The 20,734-nt window shown below is 39.1% G+C and overlaps 1 protein-coding gene across 2 annotated transcripts in view; it reads left to right on the top strand.

Moving 5' to 3' along the window:
• The window catches only part of dhrs11a (dehydrogenase/reductase 11a), a 91,428-nt gene that overhangs the window by 31,486 nt on the left and 39,208 nt on the right, over positions 1-20,734 (top strand). For both annotated transcript variants that reach the window (XM_041197338.1, XM_041197337.1), the window contains exon 2: positions 14,748-14,957. In XM_041197338.1, coding sequence (XP_041053272.1) covers positions 14,748-14,957 — 210 coding nt within the window. The remainder of the gene's footprint in view (positions 1-14,747; positions 14,958-20,734) is intronic.

Raw genomic sequence — 20,734 nt, 5'->3', positions numbered from 1 at the left:
GAGGAAGTTCCATAGCCTTTGGCCAAGGCAACTGAAGACACAGTGGCTAATAGTGGAGATATGAAAATCAGAGATGTGAAGGATTGGACTAGAACAGACAGGGGCTTGTAGGGCTTATAGAGATAAAGAGGGTGAGACCATGGAGAGATTTGAACACAAAGGTGATCATCTTAAAAGCAGAGCATTGCCCACTAGCAGCCATAGGGGTGACTGAGACTTGGTGTGAGTTAGGATGTGAGCCGCAGAGTTCTGGATGAGCTGAAATTTACAGAAGATGTAAGATAATTTGGCCAGGAGAGCATTGGAATAATAATCTGGCATGAACGAAGATTTCAACAGCAAGTGAACTGATGCAGAAGCGGAATTTATTATGGAGGTGAAAATACTCAATGTCCGGAATATTACGACAGTGGGATTTTATGTTCCCGCCAAAGTCAATGGAGTTTAGAATGGCACACCTCCGGCCCATTAGTGTGAGCACATTTTAAAAAAAAACAGAGAAACTGGAATTGCTGACATTTTTAGGTCAGCCATTTAAGTTTTAATGTTGTACTGCTTGTATTTAGAGCCTGAGGAAGGAATTTTATTCTTGGGCTTTTTACATGTTCGGTATCTCAGAATTTTTTTCTGCGTCTGGATAATTTATTTTTGCAGTTTTTTTCTGGTAATTATGTAAGCAGATCTTCACATTTTTTTAAGCAAATATTCAATAATTCCCTTGTCTTTGACAGCAATTTGCCCTTCAGCTAATGGAAAACTTTGGTGCTTTTTGAGTCAGCATGTTTTTATTAAAATTGATATTAGTCTTGCCATTTAGGATAGAAGAATGTGGAGCCCAGCACACAAGGAAAGTGCCAGGGTGTACATTCTTTGATCCCAACATTGATCTGCAGATGAAGGAATTATGGGTTGGAAAGTTTAGACCATAGTATTGAATCAGCTAACCCATGTTCTCTTGAATATGGCTTGATACTTGAGTGCTGAATTTACCTGTTGGTTCCATTTTTGTTCTGTTACGCTGACCGACTTTCTGTTCCCTTCCCTGCCACCTACCAGTAACTGCTGGGGAATTAATAGGGGCATGAAAATATCTTCAATATCCCTTGGCTAGGAATAGAAAATAGAGCAGGAAAATACAATGAATGAAGTGTTTTAGGTGAGGGCATAATCAAATTCAATGTGATCCTCTTTCATTATCCCTAAACTTTCTGAATAAATTTCCTTTAAAATTGCCCTTGACCAAGAATTTTTGTCTTTTAACTTTTGATTTTTGTTTGGTAGCTGCCACAATTTTTTGGTAGCTTATTCATGTTTAAAGCTTTGCCTAGTATTAAGAATGCCTTCAGTACTGTGTATATTTATCCCTACTCTCTAAAAGGTGCAAATGTAAAGATAGGAATAGATGATGACATGTAAAGAATGTTCACTTTGTGCGGCTGTAGTGGAAATTGGGTGGATGACATATTGTGGTATATATGGGTATTGTATAAAATGAATGCCTGAAAGAAACAGGAATTTATAATAACCATTCTATGAAAAGTCAGCAATTATAACCTAAAAGCTGTGTATAGAATATGCCCATAAGGGTTACTAAATTTGGCTTCAGAAACAGAACTGAAACATCTATACTTCTTGATTATGTCACCCCTATCTGTTCTCTGTGTGGTATAAGTTTTATTACAAAACTCAATTTTGAGGATGCAATGCAGCTTATAAAAGACATTCCATACTTGGAGGACTTTGAGCATCTGTAGTCTGGCGATTTACACTTGTAAATCACTTACAGCACTGTTGATTGTGACTGATATTTGCTTTTAGCTCAGAGTGAATGTAGTTAACACTGTATATTAACAAATAATAGTTTGCATGTACACACTGTACATGCAGTAAGTAACTTGCCCACACATTTAGTGGGATCACTGACTAGTCTTAATTTAAGGAGTTCGGCCTAAATAATTGTTTTGAGGGCTCAGTAGCTTTAAAGGTGTGATTAGCTTGTGGTGCATTTAGCCCCCATAATCTTTTGATGCATTTTTTGTGCGCGTATATATAATATTCATCCATTAGTAAAACTATTGGCAAAAGAAGAAAGGCTTTGCTACATCTGTACTATTAGGGAAATCGAATAGCTGCTGAGATCTTGACACAAAAAAGTGACTATGATAAAGAATAAAGAAAAGATACTTTATGGCTGCCTTATTGGGTTAATTTTTTTCCTCTGTTGTTGCTACTTTTAAACACTTCCAGTTTGTAATTGCTGACCTCCAGGAGAGTAACGCAGGTATGGAGTCAGGGTAACTGTGGTGAGATGCAGCTGAGTGAGACTAACAGCTATGGTCACAGAGGGTACATGGTCGACTGGATGGAGTGTTAGTAATGTTTGGCTGAAATCCACAGCTGTTGCAATTTTTTAGTAACTCATTAAATCCCTGTATTACTGACCTACAGACTGTCACAATATCACAAGTCCTTCAGCAAATCTGTGCAAATCAGCAAATTTTGAGTAGTCAGACTGATCAGGAACTTCACAATGACAGATAATGCTCACTAGCTAACTCCCAAAGAGCAACATTTGAAACTTATTATTTTGACTACATGAGTTGGATAAAACCTTCTTAGTATAACAGCATTGTTAGCAGTGGTGGGGCACGTGCAGATGGGGTTCATGGTGTACATCAGTTGCACCCTGAAATTGAGGGGCAAGCGTGATGGATTAGCTGGTTATTTCCTGTTTTTTGTCATATATGTTAAACTTGAAAATATGATCTGATGTGTGATGCTCCACTATCTTGGGTTCTTTCAAACGGTTATGGTAAGGTACCTGAAAGCAGTTACCAAACTGCTTTTTGCTTCCACAGGCACATTGCCAAAAGCTTGCTGACATTTGTAGGCAAAGGTACACACTCAAAGGCACAGGCATTTGGGACTCTTGTAATATAAGTGATATCAATGATACAACAAGCCTGAATAATCTAGAGTAATAAGGTGCACAAAGACCCAATAATGCAACACTGTCTCTCCAGAAAATATAATGGAAAAATAATCCAAACAGCAGCCAACTGTTGGAGAACTGCCTTACACAAACAGTTGATGTCTTACATCCAGTTTAAATGGCTGATCCAACACTGGCCTAACTATCAGGAGAATCAGCTGGAGGTCATTGTTTATTTACAGATCATATGCTAAATGAAACTTTTGCTAAGGATCGGCAGCAAGAGCAAACAATACAAAGATAAAGCCTGATTGCAAAATCAGAGGGAGATTCTGGTGATGACTAGTCTAGATCATTAGCCTCAATCACATTGTTGGAATTGATTCCATCAGTTGGAAAATATTGGCAATAATCCCAAATGTTATTAAGGCAAGAAGGGTCTCTGACACCACCTTCTCCCCAGCTTCTTATTCGTCCCTTAATTTACAATTTTCTCCATCTCTTCCTCCTGAAGGTGCTGAATATTGCTGGAAGCCTCGTTGCATTAACCATTCCTTATCCATGAGCTGAGACCTTGAATGTCAGCCTGTCACTTGACCAAGGGAAGGCATAACTAACAAGTCCGATCTTGACCTAGACTGATTTCCACATTACATTCTTTGTACAAAAATCAAAAAGTTAGTCAGCCTAGAAATAGTCACATTTTCCATCAATTGGTTTTGTGCTACGTAAAATTTATAATTCGGAGAATATTCATCTTTTGTAAGTGTTTTGCCACATAAAAGAGGATGAAATGCCTCATTTTGATAATTACCAAAAGTGAGAACAATCTATATGCTGACTGTTACATTTCTTGGAGCTTTTTCTACCATTCTTTGTCTAGATTTTCAGCAGTAGTATCTTGGATTACTTTCATGGGCATGCCTCAGCTCCTGATACCTTTTGGGAGTATGTAGCTTGATCTAGCTAAACTTTCAGTAGTGCGACTGAGATTGGAGCAGTAAACTGGTAATTATTTTGTCCTATTCTCCCTTAGGACCTCCCATCACTCTTCAGAAGTGATGGAGCATCACATCAGACCTGGTAAATTTAATATATTAAGCAAATAGTAAACACCAAACAATTGAATAATCTAGCACTGATAAAATTAAATTATATACCTACAATTAAGCGTCTATTATCCAATGAGTGGGGTAGAGGGAGAAACAATAAAAGAGGTTCAATCTAATGCTAAGACAGTCTTCCAGCTGATCTTTTGTACAATTGCAATCCTGTTTGTCTTGTATTCTTTTCTGACTATGTAACTATCTAGTGTGAAGACTCCAGTTGATTTGACTATTGTCAATAAATTTAACCAATTATTTCCTCACTGTTTGCTGTGGCTTGTTTGAGTTTTTGTAACAAGAATTGACTGACCTATATTTAATTGAACAAACAATAAAAAGCTATGTCCAGAAATTTATTGGATTCTTCCTTAAATCTGCAGTCTGAAAATCGTTTTGAATGATGGTAGCAAATTTTATTCAAATTATGCTGAGACATGTTTCTTTAAAACAGCTAACTAGATTGCATTTGAATAAATCTTCTCGAGTGTGATTTTAAATCAATTGTTAAAACATTTGAAGTGCAGAAGTAAGAAATTTTACACAATGTGTTAATGAGTGTGCTGCCAGAGGGATTACAACCATTTGTTCTTTAATCTGGCCTACTAAAATTGGAGAGTTTCAGTAACCTAGTCTGCCATACTGTATATCTATTAGCTCTGTTTGCATGATGTATTGACCATGATGCACTTTATGGTAAATGTTTTAATGGTCTGATATTGAGACTCTTCTCACTCCCACTTGGTTCAAGATTAATATCTTTAACAATTTGACTCCCATCCATTTTGTTGGAATTATACGCAGGCGAAAAAAGGGTGAATTGAGCAATTCAACCTTAAATCTACTAGGGTTATACAATAGCTGCTACAGTCCTTGTCTATTGCCTGGTTCCAAATTCTATATTTGTAACAGGAAATAGAATGTAATGTGCTATTAGGGGTCTATAAATGAATGGGTGCAAAGGTTGGATTGAAACTGTCACTAGTTGTTTGTTTAACAGGATGTAACCTGCAGCATCAACATCAAATTACTGACTATTGCAAGTGAGTTTTTGGCTTGAAAGCTGTATAATCTTTCCAAAGAATAGAGATATCGCAATAAATGTTATAGTCCAAAGCCTAACAATATTACTGTGATATAGTTCTATATCTTCTATTGTTCTTAGCAGAAATTTGCATTAGAGAACAGCCTTCCCGAGCTCAGCCTCTATTCCATATTTAGCAATGGGCTGCAAGATAAAGTAATACAATTGGTGGGGGTGAGAGCCAGTTTTTGGTATTTCTTTCTGGCTTGTCCTTTTAGATCACCTGTCCGTGACACAGGATTGTATATTTGACAATATTAAGAGTTCACTGATCTGTGTTGGCTGGTTTCCAGGGCTGACTATGACTTTGCCCTGCTCGTGTGTCTCTGTCTTGTATGTTAAATAACTTGCATTTGTCGGAGATCCTTTCAGTGAAATGGCACACACAGGCACATGCGCGCGCACAATTGAACTGCTGCAAAATACTAAGAATTTTTAAAAGTTTCATTAGAGTTGAGACCACTCCAGATTAAAAGCCTTTTTAAAATGATGGACTTTGTTTATTGAAAGCTGCATAGTCTTTTTTTTCCTCTCCTCAGTTAGTAGCTAAATTGTGAGAGTGTTGGATTCTATGGGCAGGATTTTTACTTCATTGGGCAGGTGCAGCAGGTGGGCCTGGGTGTGGCTGCGAAACTGCCCGTTATCAGGCCCCGACTGTGATTTCATGTTGGCTGGCCAATTACTGGCCAATCAGCATGAATCATGTGCTGCAACGCTCAGCACTGCCTGGGTGGGGGATGGGGGTACGGGGAGGAGGGCGAGTGCGGAAGTCAGCGCATGTGCGTGGGTGCCCTCATTGAAAGTTTCCTGAAGGCACAGAGCTGCCTCGGAGCTGAAGATTTTTAACATTAAATATAAACATTTGAAAAATAAGGAAAACATGTCCCCTCATGTGACTCTGCCACATGAACAGGGACATGTTAAAAATGAGTTTTAAAAGTTTTTTTTTAAACACTGGTTGAAACTGCCCATGGATGAAGTTTCACAAAAAATGCAAATTTTTCTATTCTCCCGCCAACTGTAAGGTTGGATGGGCAGGGAAAAATTAAATTACTTAATTAATGGGCTTAGCAGACCTCTTAATCGTCAGTGAGCGTGCTGCCGACTCCTGTGCATGCCTGCCAACTGAAATATTGCATGAGTGAAAAAGTCCCCATTTTTAACATCTGAAAATAACACCAAATAGATAGGGAAGGGGAAAAAAAGTCTGATTTTAAAGGCTTATTTGCATCATGGGGAGGAAAGACCCCTGGAAGAACCGAATGTCACACCGATACCATGAATGATGTTTGTGTTATGAGTTAGACACATGTGGATTAGCGTTAAGAAATTTGTTTCCTCGCAGCTTTCTGTTTTTAAATGATAGACCAGTCCAATAATGATTTGTTCAATTAATTTGCAGTGATATGTTGGTAAACCAGAGAAGTGTGCACAGTTGAAACTTTACTTTAGGACTGTTGAAGAATAGTTGTTGTACATAAAATTATATTTGGAATAACTATTGATTTGTGATTTCATAATCCAATTTAGAGTTCCCTAAACTGCATATTACTATGTTAAATTGTAGAGGGATGTTGTAGCTGGTAAGAGAGAGCTGGTAAATTGCTGGATCACTATCTGATTCCAGAGTACTGCTTTAGGGCCTGCAATTGCTGACGGCCTCCGTCTAGCTGCTGCTTAAGTGAGACATCATGTGATCATCACCCGATGCCTGAAACTGTCGTACTCTGTGTTGCAGATCATAGACGAGCTGGTGTATTTCATTACCAGTTGGTCCCCAAGGCTTTCAAAATGGGAACGTTCTGTAGAGTGATGCCAATTACAGCACTAGAATGATTAATGTTGTCCTAAAACAGCCATGAAATGCATTTCCACAGCTATTGTCTCGTAAGCTTATTTCACACTCTCTCGATCTAGAATTTATTATTAGATATTATTTAATATATGTAATCCAGCTCTTAACATGTGCCACACAGACTAAATCTTTTTTAAAAAGGTGTATATTTTTGCTATCTAAAGAAAAATTATTTGCGGAATATGTGCCAATCTTTATTGCACACTGATCATTTCAATAAAATGTGCGTTACTTATAGTACAGAGGAAGACCTAGAAATAAAATTTCCTGGAACGGGTTTATAGCAATTTTCTTTTTATCCTTTATTAGCAATGTTCTGCAAAAAGCCCCCTTCAAAGTTGCATCATTTAGGTGTAGTTCCAAGGACACGGACAACAACCTTTGTTTGTGCCTATTGTGTGAATCAGCAAATGAATATAGGTAGTCTGTTTGACCGTGGAAGACAAAACGATTTATATTTGCAAATGCTCATTTTTTTTTTAGATTGGATCACTAAGTAGTGATAAAGAATGGAATCCTGGTTGTTTTTACCCCTCCTTCCTCCATCCCAGGACACTGGGTGAAATTGTCATACTTATAAACTTTTGCCTTAGTTGATATAAGCAAACTTGGCCCAGAGACTGGATCGAATGTGAAATGTATAGTGAGGCAAATTAGGTCGCCAGCTTGGCTATGAGTTTAAGCCACTTTTAGTCTGCTTTAAAGAGTTTTGTTTTTAAATTCAATTCATGTTTCCCTGCTGATGCATTTAAAATTGTTTGGCATAAAGCACATCTTCATGACCAATGGGGAGAACTTTTTATATAGTGCCTTGAAACTTTAACATTCACTTCTCTGTACTGGAGTGGAATATCTGTGGATTGCTCTAAAGAAGGGCTTGATCCCACAACCTGAACTAAGCTGACATTTATGAATTAGAAAAATTGAAATGCAAAGCTTGTTTTTCACTTTGTTTAATCAGTGGCTGTTGATGGGCAGAGTGTCTTTTTAATGGGGAGAGGGGCAACAATGCATTTTCCTTTGGCGATGTCAAAAACTAACAATGAAGGAAACAAATTATAAAAAACATCTATTTGTGCAAGTTGAATTTTTCTTGCCTTTTATATACATGGACTTGTCTAAATTTATCCTGGCTGCATATTTTAAACATTTTAACATGTGTAGCAGTAATCCTAATATACCAGCAGTACAGGCTGTAACCCACTTATGTTTCAATCTTCTCCCAATCGTTAGCTGGATGACTCTGGAAACATGAATGTTTTGAGAGAGCCAGACAATAATGTTGCTGTGAATATGAATCATTATTAATTAGGCAGTAATTTGCATTGATACCTGGATAATTTTCTTGCTTTGCCCCTATGCATTGTAATCACAGAACCTAATTAGCTCTGAGTATTATGGATGGCTTCGCTGTAGATATTTCAATATTTTCCACAGCCCAACCTTATCCACATTTTGTTTTTTCTAAAGCAATTATTCTCCTATCAGGCCAAGTTTGGCTTTAAAAAAAACTTATAATAAGTCACCAATTACTTGTGATGCTCCATTATTGAAGCAATGGATATTATCTTACAATCATCCTCCATGATGTGTGCTGATGTACGAGCATATCAGTGGATGGAGACATCGTGTACACAACATGCTTTAGCAGCTTCTGAAATTTGGGCACACCACTCTGTATATAGATGATGCAATAGACATACTAAATGTATTGCCTACACAATGGTAAGTGTAAGGAAGGATGGATTGCAAGGATGTACTGAGTTTCAAAGCAGGTGGCATTGCTTGAAGTTGGTATAACTTGATGCAGTAGCGCTTTACAGGATAAAATGGCATACTTTCAATTTGTGTGTCATCTTAGGTTCATTGTATTTTTTTGATCCCAATGCTGTAGTAAGTGGGGTCCACTTCTGCATTTTTTACTGATATAAGGTATTAAACAAATGTACAATGGAATTGTGAGTGTGGGTCAGAGGATCCTGGAATACAATTTGATTCATTGGTAAGTCAACTTTTGCATTATCTTGAGCAAATCAATGAGCAGCGTTACGAATACAATCCTTTCCTATACTGGCTGTGGCATTTTTTTTGTGTGTGATGTAATTCTAGGGACAGGTTTGTGCTTGCTGAGTTGAGATATACAGTATGCCCAAACAAAATTAAGTTAGCAATTTAATCATGGACATTGGAGTATTTTTGGAAGAAAAGTGAGTGCCAGAGATTCAAATCTAAGCCTGCGGTGAAAGAATATTATCCCAGACTGTGGCACCATTTAGGACCTGTAAAAGAAAAAAACAAATGCACTTTATACATTTTTTAAAGTTTTAATTTTGAAACATTGTTTTGTACATAAATTCTATTTAATGCTTGTAAAGCCATCCTATGGCATATTTGCTTATAGGTATATTTTTGCTTAGAGAAATGTGTATACTATATCTTTGCCTGTGTTCCAAATGTCAGTGTAAGCTAGAGCATTTGCCTAACTGACCCAGTAACTCCAGTTAATACCAGCTCCAGTAAATGTGTTGTTTAGATTATGGGGTACATGTGAGCATAATTGTGACAGAAAACAAATCTAAAATGGCAAGATTGGCAGAACCTAATGGTTTAAGACAGCGTATTTATAACTTCAGCCTCTTCCCTTAATGTGCCGAAGGGACAACAATATCTTATGTCTTGCATGTTCTTGTTGAGTATGAAGACTGTAGCATGATCCTTTGGTCCTCTATATTCCCTCCTTCATTTGAGTGATGTCTCTCACTGCCTCAAAAATTTTGCACGCTCAAACTGTCCTTACACACTGATATTTTAATAACAGCACTCATTTTGTGGTTTTCACAGAAAAATAGATGAAATCACAGGATTCAGTCCCAAAACACAGTAAAACTCCTGGAATCTCATGTATTTTAAAAACAGGGTTTGATTTGTTCAGTTGTCATGAATCAGTGACCCAGCAGCTAAGTACAGAACCCTCTGTCAGTAAGTTCTTAAGTCAGTCTGCACTGTTTCCTTTTTAACACTTACTACATTCCTAGCCACTTTTTTATGTCTTATGGGTTCAAAATGAACTCTCTGTAGCCAAGGCATGGGTTCTACACTTGCAGCCTGCTGGAACTTGATTCGCTCCATGATGTCTGCAGATCCAAGCTATACCTCCTGATGGAAAAATGTGGGTGGTGGGGTCAGGATATGTCGTTTCATAGAGTTTAGATCACCTTAAAATATTGCTAAGTTATTTGAACCCTTCTGATGCCTTGTTTCGCTCCCCTACTTCATGTCTTAAATGTAATCTGCACTGGAACTTTTTAAATCTAATCTCATGCTGTTATTAAGATCTTTCGCCCTTTTGTGCCATGTGATTTCCAGTTTTTCCTTATTTGCTGTCCCCAGCAGTGTGTGTTGTCACCTATACTTCCTTAGACTGTTGAAGTGATAAGAATCTGAACGTGTGGGAAGACTCGAGCATCAGGCTGTGTTATCTTATTGTAGTGCTCTGTGGCACAGAATATTGAAGAAATAACTTATTTGGTGTAGAAAAAGACCTGCCGTGTTGCTTTGTTTTAGTGAATGTTTCTGTGGCTGTTTAATAGTAAATTTGCTTTATTATTGCTGGTTGGGCCCTGGGAGAATGACGCACGTGCACCATTCTTTGGTTTTGCTGTCCAAATGTGTAAACAATGTTAATGGAAGCCAGTTTCAAAGATGTAACTTTAATTACACAGAGGTTCGCTGTGAATGGTCGGCCTACAGATGTGATGGACGAATGTCATAATATTAGCTTGCTTTGTTGTATTGAGCAAGCCATGAAACATTTGTTGTTACATCAGTCTTGTGTACATAGCTGGCAATGTTGTGTCACAGTGCCTTGATGAGGGACTGGCACTGCATTCGGTACAATGAATACTGGAAATATGTAGACTGGTGGCAATCTGGAAGACTAGGTTGCATGTTTTTGTCTGGATCTTATTTGCTAGGTTTAAATTGAGTCTTTTTTGCTAACCTAATTGTTGGTCTGGTTGTATTTGCCACCAACTGTGCAAGACCTTTCTGTTGAAAACCAAGTGGCAAGATCAACATAAAAGCAGCTTTAAACCCTGTAGACTTTGTGAGCAATACATCACAAAAAAAGTTAATTTTTACCCTAGTTGAACTTCAAAAAAATGAAGGTCTTCTATGGGGGACAGTTTGTAAAGGCAAGTAGAAACCGGTTTTGTAAAGGAATGAGTGTAAGTGCAAATGTTATCGCTAGCTCAAGAACAAGTTTTAAGATGCCCACTGTGTAGAATACAGAAAATTACTGTTCTGGGAGCAGTGTTGTATTGCTAGTTCAAATCATAAATAGCTGTATTTAGCATGTTCAGCTGTCGCAAAGTGTTTGGTGCAGTGAATTAGTTTTTGGTGTGCAGTCATGAAATTTTTATGGTTTGGTGTCTTGTAAGAAAGAGCCCCTGACCTTCGTGCCATAATCTGCCTCAAATTGCTTTTAACTCCAACTTCCATTCCTGCTAAGTTTCAGGACTCTAGCAGTGTTCCTCATGTAGTCTGGTTTGCACTGTCTGCACTGATGTAGTCTAGCTTTTTAATTGCAATTGTGTCATGGAAATAACACACGTCTTCAAAACTGATATAAATTGTTGCGCATATACAAATGAAAATATACATCATGAATGAGAATAATATAAATCCTGATAAGCTGCTGTTTAATATAGTTTGCTTAATCCTGCTGAAAAATATTAAGCCTGATGGAGATAATTGTGGCTGACTTTTGAGTTAACCCAACTGGAGACATTGGATCTAACAGTGGAGACAAGTAGAAACCGTTCTTGTAAAGAACGAATACAAATGAAAATTTGTTTTGTTTCTGTGCACTGCCTATATATTGTCTCCTACTATCATTCTATTTCAGTTCCATGTTTAACATTTAGTACTTTGTTTAAATGATGGTGATTCATGTATTTGGAGTTTGACCTAACTTGGAGAGGGCAAGGTAGAAAGGAGATTATAAAATAGACATGATTGTTTTTGGTGCAGATGTATACTTGCTGCTTCATTACAGACCAAAGTAATGACCGGATGTGTAATTCTGGATTCAGCAGGTTCTTGGAAAATCTGTGAAAACCATAGGTAATTTCAACCTCTGGACAGTTTCATTTCTCCTCCATGCTGCTGCTGCAATGTTGCAGATAACAGCACAAAATATACGCTTACATATGTATTTTTAGACTTGATGTTCTGCACAATCACCTTGCCCTTGAGCTTGTTTTCTTGATATGAACAAATCTAATGACAGTAATGAGCATGAAAGTGGAAACTTCATAAGGGTTTAACATGAAGGATCTGATTTAGATTTGGTTCCCCATCATTTTTGTTAGCCAAAAATGCCATTTTCTTTAAAAGGCATGCTAGAAGGACTAAGTAGGACTAAGCCTGCCTTGTTCATCATGTGCAAAATGGCCATCTGATTGTCATCTCTTTTTCCACTCACCACCGTTTCTAAAGATGTTGCTTTACTGAGGCACATTTTCATAGGCTTTGATCAGTTCTCATCTATTCCTAAGCAAGTGTCATTTGGGCTTTCCTGATCCATTCTTTACTATTCTTTTTGTTTTGTGTCCTCATTGTGAGCGGTGTTAGTGGTGGAGATTGGACTGCATTTCCATTTTGGGTATTTGGAGGCAGAATCAAGTGCCTGCTCAAATGTAACGAGGTTAAATGCAGAATAAAACTCCCTCTACTGTCCCAGTCCTAGCTTTTGAAGAGTTATGGCGTTAAAACATTTTTCTTGTCCTAATACCATGCCAGGCACCTGGTAGCCTCTGAGTGAGATTGTTGAATTAGAAAGAAATTCATGCTGTAGGCCCTTGCTAAGAAATGCATTAAGACTGGCCAAACTGCCCTAGTAAGGCCCAAGAATGTCAGCAGATGGTGCAGATTTTCACTTCTTCAATCTGTAATGGATTTGAATCAGGGTCTTTAAGAGGTGCAAACTTTCTTTTTTATTGTAAATTCATTAAATTGCATGTTGTGTGCTAATCTGCCTGAGAAAGCAGTCAGTCAGGTTGCACTTGCCTCTCTTCTAAAAATGCTGACCCCTCAATTTTCCATTATCTTAAAAGAATATTTCCTTCTAGGTCAAAAGCGATTGTAACACCATTTAGTACCTTCACAATCAGATGAGGAGGGGTCAAACAGGTTTTTTGCTTTGGAAAAGGATACATTTGTCAATTATTTTTATTCCTTCATGGGATTTGGGCATCCCTGGCAAGGCCAGCATTTATTGTTCATCCCTAATTGCCCTTGCTAGGTCATTTCAGAGGGCAGTTAAGAGTCAACCACATTGCTGTGGATCTAGGCCAGATCAAGGCATTAGTGAATCAGATGGGTTTTTGCAACAATTGATGATAGCTTCATGGTCACTATCACTGAGACCAGCTTTGTATTCCAAATTTATTTACTAAATTCAAATTCCACCAGTGCTGTGGTGGAATTTGAACTCATGTCCCCAGAGCATTAGCCTGGGTTTCTGGATTATTAGCCCAGCGACATAACCACAATGCCACTGCCTCCCCTGCAAGCGGCTACTTAAAGGTTTATGCGCTGTGATCATATAAGAACCAAATGGACAAGTTTTCTTGAGTTTAAAATTTATACTGAAACCAACCTAAATAAAATGATAAAACACTCACTGCATTTCGCGTGCACATTTGAAGTTCACACACACAAATACAGATAGAGTGGGGAAGGACAAGTTGGACCAATTAGAGTCCATAAAAGTTAAAAGGAATTTACTGTCTGTAGTTTGGTGACTTGGCTGGCTTCAGGCTTAACCTGATGGTCTTTCTGCTTCCTCTCTGTGGTTTTTTGCTTTCAGCATTGAAGTGGTTTAAAACTGCAGATGGATGATCTACCTATTCTCCTGGAGGCACAACCATAGCGTTGAGTTCCTACTTTAAAATCTCTGCCTGCTGCACGTGCAGAGAGAGTCGATCAAAAGCAGATGGGGCCCCAAATGCTTGCAAGTCGAGTGGCGAGATGAAGGGAGGAAGGATCTCTCTCAGCTCCTCAGCTGCTTGACCTCTTCTGCTACAAAATATGTGCTTAAAACACAGTTTGGTTTGTCATGTGACTGCTCTCTCCAACTGAATTCAGACATGATCGTGTATTCCAAGGTCCCATTGTTCAAGTGATTAGGTTTGATGGTTTGCCTCCACTCAGTTGAATATTTGGAAGTGGTGTTAATAGATTAAGAAATATAGTTCATTCACATTCCTCTGAGATCATTGTTTTCAATGGGTTTCTGCAGACATGCCATCTCCATCTCAATGTGGAATGTACAGTAATTCAAATTAGGTGGTCATCTTGGCTGTGAGTTCAAGTCACTTTAGTCTGTTTTAAAAAAAATCTTTTTTAAAAGAAAACAAAAACAAAAATACCTGGAAAAACTCAGCAGGTCTGGCAGCATCTGTGGAAGGGAGCACAGTTAATGTTTTGAGTCCAAATGACTCTTCAACAGAACATTTTTGTTTTTGTTTTCGATTTCTAGCATCTGCAGTTTTTTGCTTTCATCTATCTGTTTTTTAAAAGTTCAGTTCATGTTTGCAGCTCGTGGATTTAAATCATTATTTGACATAAAGCATGTCTTCATGGCAATGGAAAATCCAGATTTGAATACTTTTTCTACTTTTTCATGATTTATAGCACTCAGTATGAGGGTAGGTGAGTAGAGGGGAAGAAACTTGATTTTTGATTCTTAACCATTTCCTCCTCTTGCAGAAACTAGCAGCGGAATGTGAGAGTGCTGGCTACGCAGGTACCTTGGTCCCGTACAAGTGTGACCTAACCAGCGAAGAGGAGATCCTCTCTATGTTTTCTGCCATCAAGACACTGCACCAGGGTGTGGATGTGTGTATCAACAATGCAGGACTGGCCCATCCTGAACCGTTGTTATCGGGGCGGACAGAATTTTGGAGGAACATGATTGATGTGAGTGTAAATAAATGAGTGCTGTAAAGTTGTAGAGAGCATCATTTCTGATGGAAAAGAATACCTCTAGTGTGCTGTTATCATAAAATCCTCCTTACCTGTGATCCCGACATGAGATTTTTTTTTATTCATTCACGGGATGTGGGCTTCACTGGCTGGGCCAGCATTTATTGCCCATCCCTAGTTGCCCTTGAGAAGGTGGTGGTGAGCTGCCTCCTTGAACTGTTGCAGTCCATGTGGTGTAGGCACACCCACAGTGCTGTTAAGAAGGGAGTTCCAGGATTTTGACCCAGCGACAGTGAAGGAACGACGATATATTTCCAAGTCAGGATGGTGAGTGACTTGGAGAGGAATTTCCAGGTGGTGGTATTCCCATTTATCTGCTGCCCTTGCCTTTCTAGGTGGTAGTGGTCATGGGTTTGGAAGGTACTGTCTAAGGAGCCTTGGTGAATTCCTGCAGTGCATCTTGTAGATGGTACACACTGCTGCTACTGTGCATCGGTGGTGGAGGGAGTGAATGTTTGAGGATGTGGTGCCAATCAAGCAGGCTGCTTTGACCTGGACGGTGTCCAACTTCTTCAGTGTTTTAGGAGCTGCACTCATCCAGGCAAGTGGGGAGTATTCCATTGCATTCCTGACTTGTGCCTTGTAGATGGTGAACAGGCTTTGAGGAGTCAGGAGGTGAGCTACTCGTCGCACGATTCCTAGCCTCTGACCTGCTCTTGTAGCCACAGTATTTAGGTGATTAGCCCAGTTCAGTTTGGTCAATGGCAAGCCCCCAGGATGTTGATAATGGGGGATTCAGTGACGGTAATGCCATTGAACATCAAAGGGCAATGGTTAGATTTTCTGTTGTTGGAGATGGTCATCACCTGACACTTGTGTGGTGCGAACGTTACTTGCCACTTGTCAGCTCAAACCTGGATATTGTCCAGGTCTTGCTGTATTTGGACATGGACTGCTTCAGTTTCAGAGTCGTCGCAAATGGTGCTGAACATTGTGCAATCATCAGCAAACATCCCCACTCTTGACCTTATGATGGAAGGAAGGTCATTGAAGCAGCTGAAGATGGTTGGGCTTGTAACATTGAAAGGCAGCCACCACCCCCCACCCCCTCCCTACTTTATGGCAGAATCCTAATTCTAATACAAATCATGGATATGGTACATATGAACATTCGGAATTAGGAGTAGGCCATTCGACCGCTTGAGCCTGCTCTGCCATTTTTTAAGATCATGGCTAATCTGATTGTGGCCTGAATTCTACTTTCCTGTCTACCCGCTATAACCTTTGACTTCCTTGTTAATCAAAAATCTATCCAACACAGCTTTAAAAATATTTAATGACCCTGCCTCCACTGCTCTCTGAGGAAGAGACTTCCACAGACCAACGACCCTCTGATAAAAAATGTCTCCATCACTTAACTGGAAGACCCCTTATTTTTAAACTGTCCCATATTTCTAGTTTCTCCCATAAGGGTAAACATCCTCTCATCATCCAGCCTGTCAAGCACCCTCAGAATCTTGAATGCTTCAAGAAGGTCACCTCTCATTCTTCTTAAATAGATACAGGCCCAGTCTGTACAACCTTCCCTCAAAAGGTAACCCTTCACCCCAGGAATTAGTCCAGTTCTCCGAACTGCTTCTAAAGCAATTACATTCCTCCTAAAGGAGACCAAAACTGTACACAGTACTTGAAACGTGGTCTCACCAATGCTCTGTACAACTAGCAAAGCTTTCCTCCTTTTTATATTCCGTTCTCCTTGCATTAACAACAACATTCAATTTTCCTTCCTAACCACTTGCTGTACCTGCATATTAACTTTTTGTGATTCATGTACCAATACCCAGACCCCTCTGCACTGCAGAGTGCTGCAATCTTTCTCTATTTAAATAACATACTGTTTTTCTATTCTTCTTGCTGAAGTGGCCAAGTTCACGCTTTCCCACATTATACTCCACTGACCAAATTTTTGCCTACTCATCTAACCTGTCTATCTTCCTTTGTACACTCCTTCTGTCCTATTCATAACTTACCCGGTTACCCCTCTTTTTGTTATCAGCAAATTCAGCAACCATACATTTGGTTGCTTCATCTAAGTCATTGATAGATTGTAAACTGTCAAGCCCCAGCACTGAACCCTATGGCACTGCACTCGTCACATCTTGCCAACCCAAAAATGACCCATTTATCACTATTCTGTTTCCTATAAGCAGCTAACCAATTCTCTATCCATGCTAAAATGTCACCTCTACACCATGAGCTCTTAGTTTTTGTAGTAAACTTTGATATGGCACTTCATCAAATGCCTTTTGGAAATCCAAGTACACCACATCAGCAGGTTCCCCTTTATCCATGTTGCTTGTTACTCCATCAAAGAACTCTAATAAATTAGTCAAACATCATTTTCCTTTCACAAAACCATATTGACGCTGCCTGATTGCATTAAGATTTTCTAAGTGCCCTGCATAACCTTCAACAAGATGGAGGGGGTAGTAAAATTTACAGAAATCTAAAAACTCAAAAAAAAATTAATCTTGGGGTTGAATTTGATCACAGTACCTGGTGAACAATTTGGTCTGACATTTTTAACATCCATATATGAATGGGAACAATCCAGTGGAAAAATCCGTACAGATTGTATTATGTGCCAATACATTATCTAAATTGGACCATTCATCAGAGGCATCTGTTAGCCTTATGACTCATAAAAGAGTACTCTTCACATATTGTGGCATTGCCCTAAAATTTCTATATTGTATGAATATACAAAAATGGTGGCTAACTAAGGACCAGCTGGCTGATTGAGCCTGTCCCTTTTTCGTATTGTTGCACTGAGCATCATGGTTCCAATCCCACAGACCTCACTTCAGTAGACCAGTGGCTACTAAATTTCCTTAGAAAGGCAAAACGGAGGTGGGGGGGAAATCCTGGTTTAATTCAGGGAGAAGAAAAGAATCTATGTAATTCTTCTCTGACTCCCAGAGGCAAACAAAGCAAATTCCATGAGACACAAAAGGTAGGTGGTATTAAGCGTTATAAGTTGTGATATTAGCCATGGTCGGGAACTCAACCAGCTCCTTTTTGCACCCTTGCGGTAAATCCATACTCTTTGCACTAGCTGGCAATTTGTTCCAGAGATAGAGGACCCTGTGCAAAAGGAAATACTTCCTACCATCGAACCTAGACCCATGTTTAAAAAATTTTGGATGCATGTCCTCTGGTTATCCTTATCGTATCTGTCTCATATGGCCTATCCGTGTGGACAGAATCTAATTGCTTCATTATTTTAAAGACCTTCATCAAATTTCCTTTTAAGCCTATGTATTTCTGAAGTTTTAAAATAAAGTTCTGTAAGCCAGTTGTGGTAACTGAAGGCTTCTCAACTACCATTTAAAGAAACCAAAACTCAGTACAGTACTCCAGATCTGACCTAATGAATGTCTTAAAAGGACAGCGTAATACCTTTTGCTTTATATTACATTGACTTAGCAACATATCCCAATGCTGTAGTTTAGTTTGGTACGACGTTGCAGTACTGGTCATGAACCTTCAGAGATTCACTTGTTTTAATATCATGTCTCTTTCCAGCTTCAGAGTGTTTTCTGAACCATGTGCTTGGTATAAGCTCTACTCAAATGCATATCTCTGCATTTTTCAATATTAAATTACATCTTTCAGATATCGGTCCATTTCCCCATCTGATTGTGATTGCTTTTTCTCATCCAAGGTCCTAACACCTGCACTGATCTTTGTATCATTTGTGAATTTCTGGGCCATTCTCCAAATCACTTGTCTCAAAAAATGTTAAGAGCAACAGCCCCAAAATCGACTGCTGTGTACCACTAGTAATATTTTCCAACCTAAGAAGTGCTTGCCACTGCCACAGAACCCTATCTTAATTATTAACCTATTATGGGGCACCTTGTCAAAATCTTCTGAGCCTTCGATAAGCCTTCTCTGAATCCATGACTGTCTTAATCAGAGGAAGCCGCATATTTATATCTTAAAATGCATTTGTTAGGATTAAGGTTGATTTGAAAGCTTCACAGTTACAGTTAAATCTCCTCTGTTGTGAAATCGTAAAAGTAGATATTGGGTAGCATGAGTCAATTCTGGAACATGATGATGGAATCTGCTTATATGAGCAACCGATGCCACTGAAGTCAAAGATACTTGCAGCAGACTTTACTTTTGTAACATTCGGATTGAAGGCCCATGGTCAATTTTGTTGGAGTACAGAGACCCAGGAAAAGATTAGAGTGCGTATGTGAGCTTTTGTGGAAGAGTCAACAAAGGCCATGATGTTCTGGATTAGCTGAAACCTTTCTCAGGAGCAATGTTGAAATTCTTCAATGATACCTCCAGGGTGCTCTTGAAGTACTTTTTCTGGCCCCTGAACTCTTGCCATCAATTTTGGCAGGCACTCTGGTAACGTCCTGTCCATCTTAGCTGAGTTCTTTTTAACGGAGTCTGGAATCTAGGTATGGTGGACAGGGAGAGAACCTCAGTATCTGGAACCTTGTCTTGCCATCTGATTTTGACTAGTCTGCTCAAAGAGGTCGCATGAAAGTGGTGTAACTTGTTTGTGTGCCTGGAATAAACCGTCCGTGTTTCAAAGAATGCAAAAGCTTCCTAACTTACTAATGGGGAGACGCATTGCCTACCCTCACCTAGTTTTGCCCGCCTGTCAAGACAGTTTGCTGGAGTGTATCCGCTTTTGCATGCAAGCAAATACTTGGAATCACAGATGAGAGCCAGGTGATGGTAAGGACCAATGAAAGGTGAACTAGTTTGAAGAAAGTGAAGAGTTCCCCCTTCTCAGAGAAACTACTTCTTCCAGGGGCAGCCCAATAATGTTTAATAATGCTCCTGTGGAGCACTTTCGGATGTTTTATTACGTTACTAACCAAGGCTTGATGTGGGTTTAGTATAACTTTCCTACTGTCCCTCTAGAAATAAAGCCCAGTGCTTGGTTTACTCTTTTTTTTTATGGCCAGCAAGGCATTGATACAGAGGCACTGGAGAGGGTGCAGAGAAGATTTAGAAGACAATACCAGAAATCCATGGATATATATATCAGGAATGTAAAGACAGGCTGTCTCTCTTGATAAACAAAGACTGAGGGGTGACCTAATAGAGGTCTTTAAAATAGTGAAGGGTTTTGATGGTGTGGATACAAAGAGGATAATGAGAGGCTAACAATATAAGATAGTCACCAAGAAACCTAATAGGGAATTCAGAAGAAGTTTTTTACCCAAAGAGTGGTGCGAATGTGGAACCTAATACCACATGGAGTGGTTGAAGCGAATAGGCTAGATGCATTCAAGGGGAAGTATATGAGGGAGAAAAGAGTAGATGGCCATGATGGTAGATGTGGATGAGAAAAGTTGGGAGGATGCTCAAGTAGAGCATAAACACTGGCTTAGGCTGGTTAGGCCAAATTGTCTGTTTCTGTGCATTATATCCTATGCAAAGGTGCTTTATAAAAACAGGTGGTTATTGTTTTATTTGGTGACCCATTGTGTGAATAGTCAGAAAATTAAATGAAGCCAGCAGAAGCATTAGGCCACAGCATTATGCTGCTGGAAATCCTAGGTTGATAAACATATTGGTAACCAGAAAATGCACTTGCCTATATGTTGTATTCCTTGCTCTCTCGTGCTCATATTCACTTGCTGTCCATCTTTTACTCCAACATACTGAATAAAATATTCTCTGCAAGGTGTGTTATTTGATTGTAAACACAGGGAAGTGAGTATGCATTGGCAATGGAA

Source organism: Carcharodon carcharias, chromosome 10 (genome assembly GCF_017639515.1).
Source record: "Carcharodon carcharias isolate sCarCar2 chromosome 10, sCarCar2.pri, whole genome shotgun sequence".
In the NCBI taxonomy this organism is placed as follows: domain Eukaryota; kingdom Metazoa; phylum Chordata; class Chondrichthyes; order Lamniformes; family Lamnidae; genus Carcharodon; species Carcharodon carcharias.
Note: the sequence above shows the minus strand (reverse complement) of the source record. Positions and strands in the feature narration are given on the sequence as shown.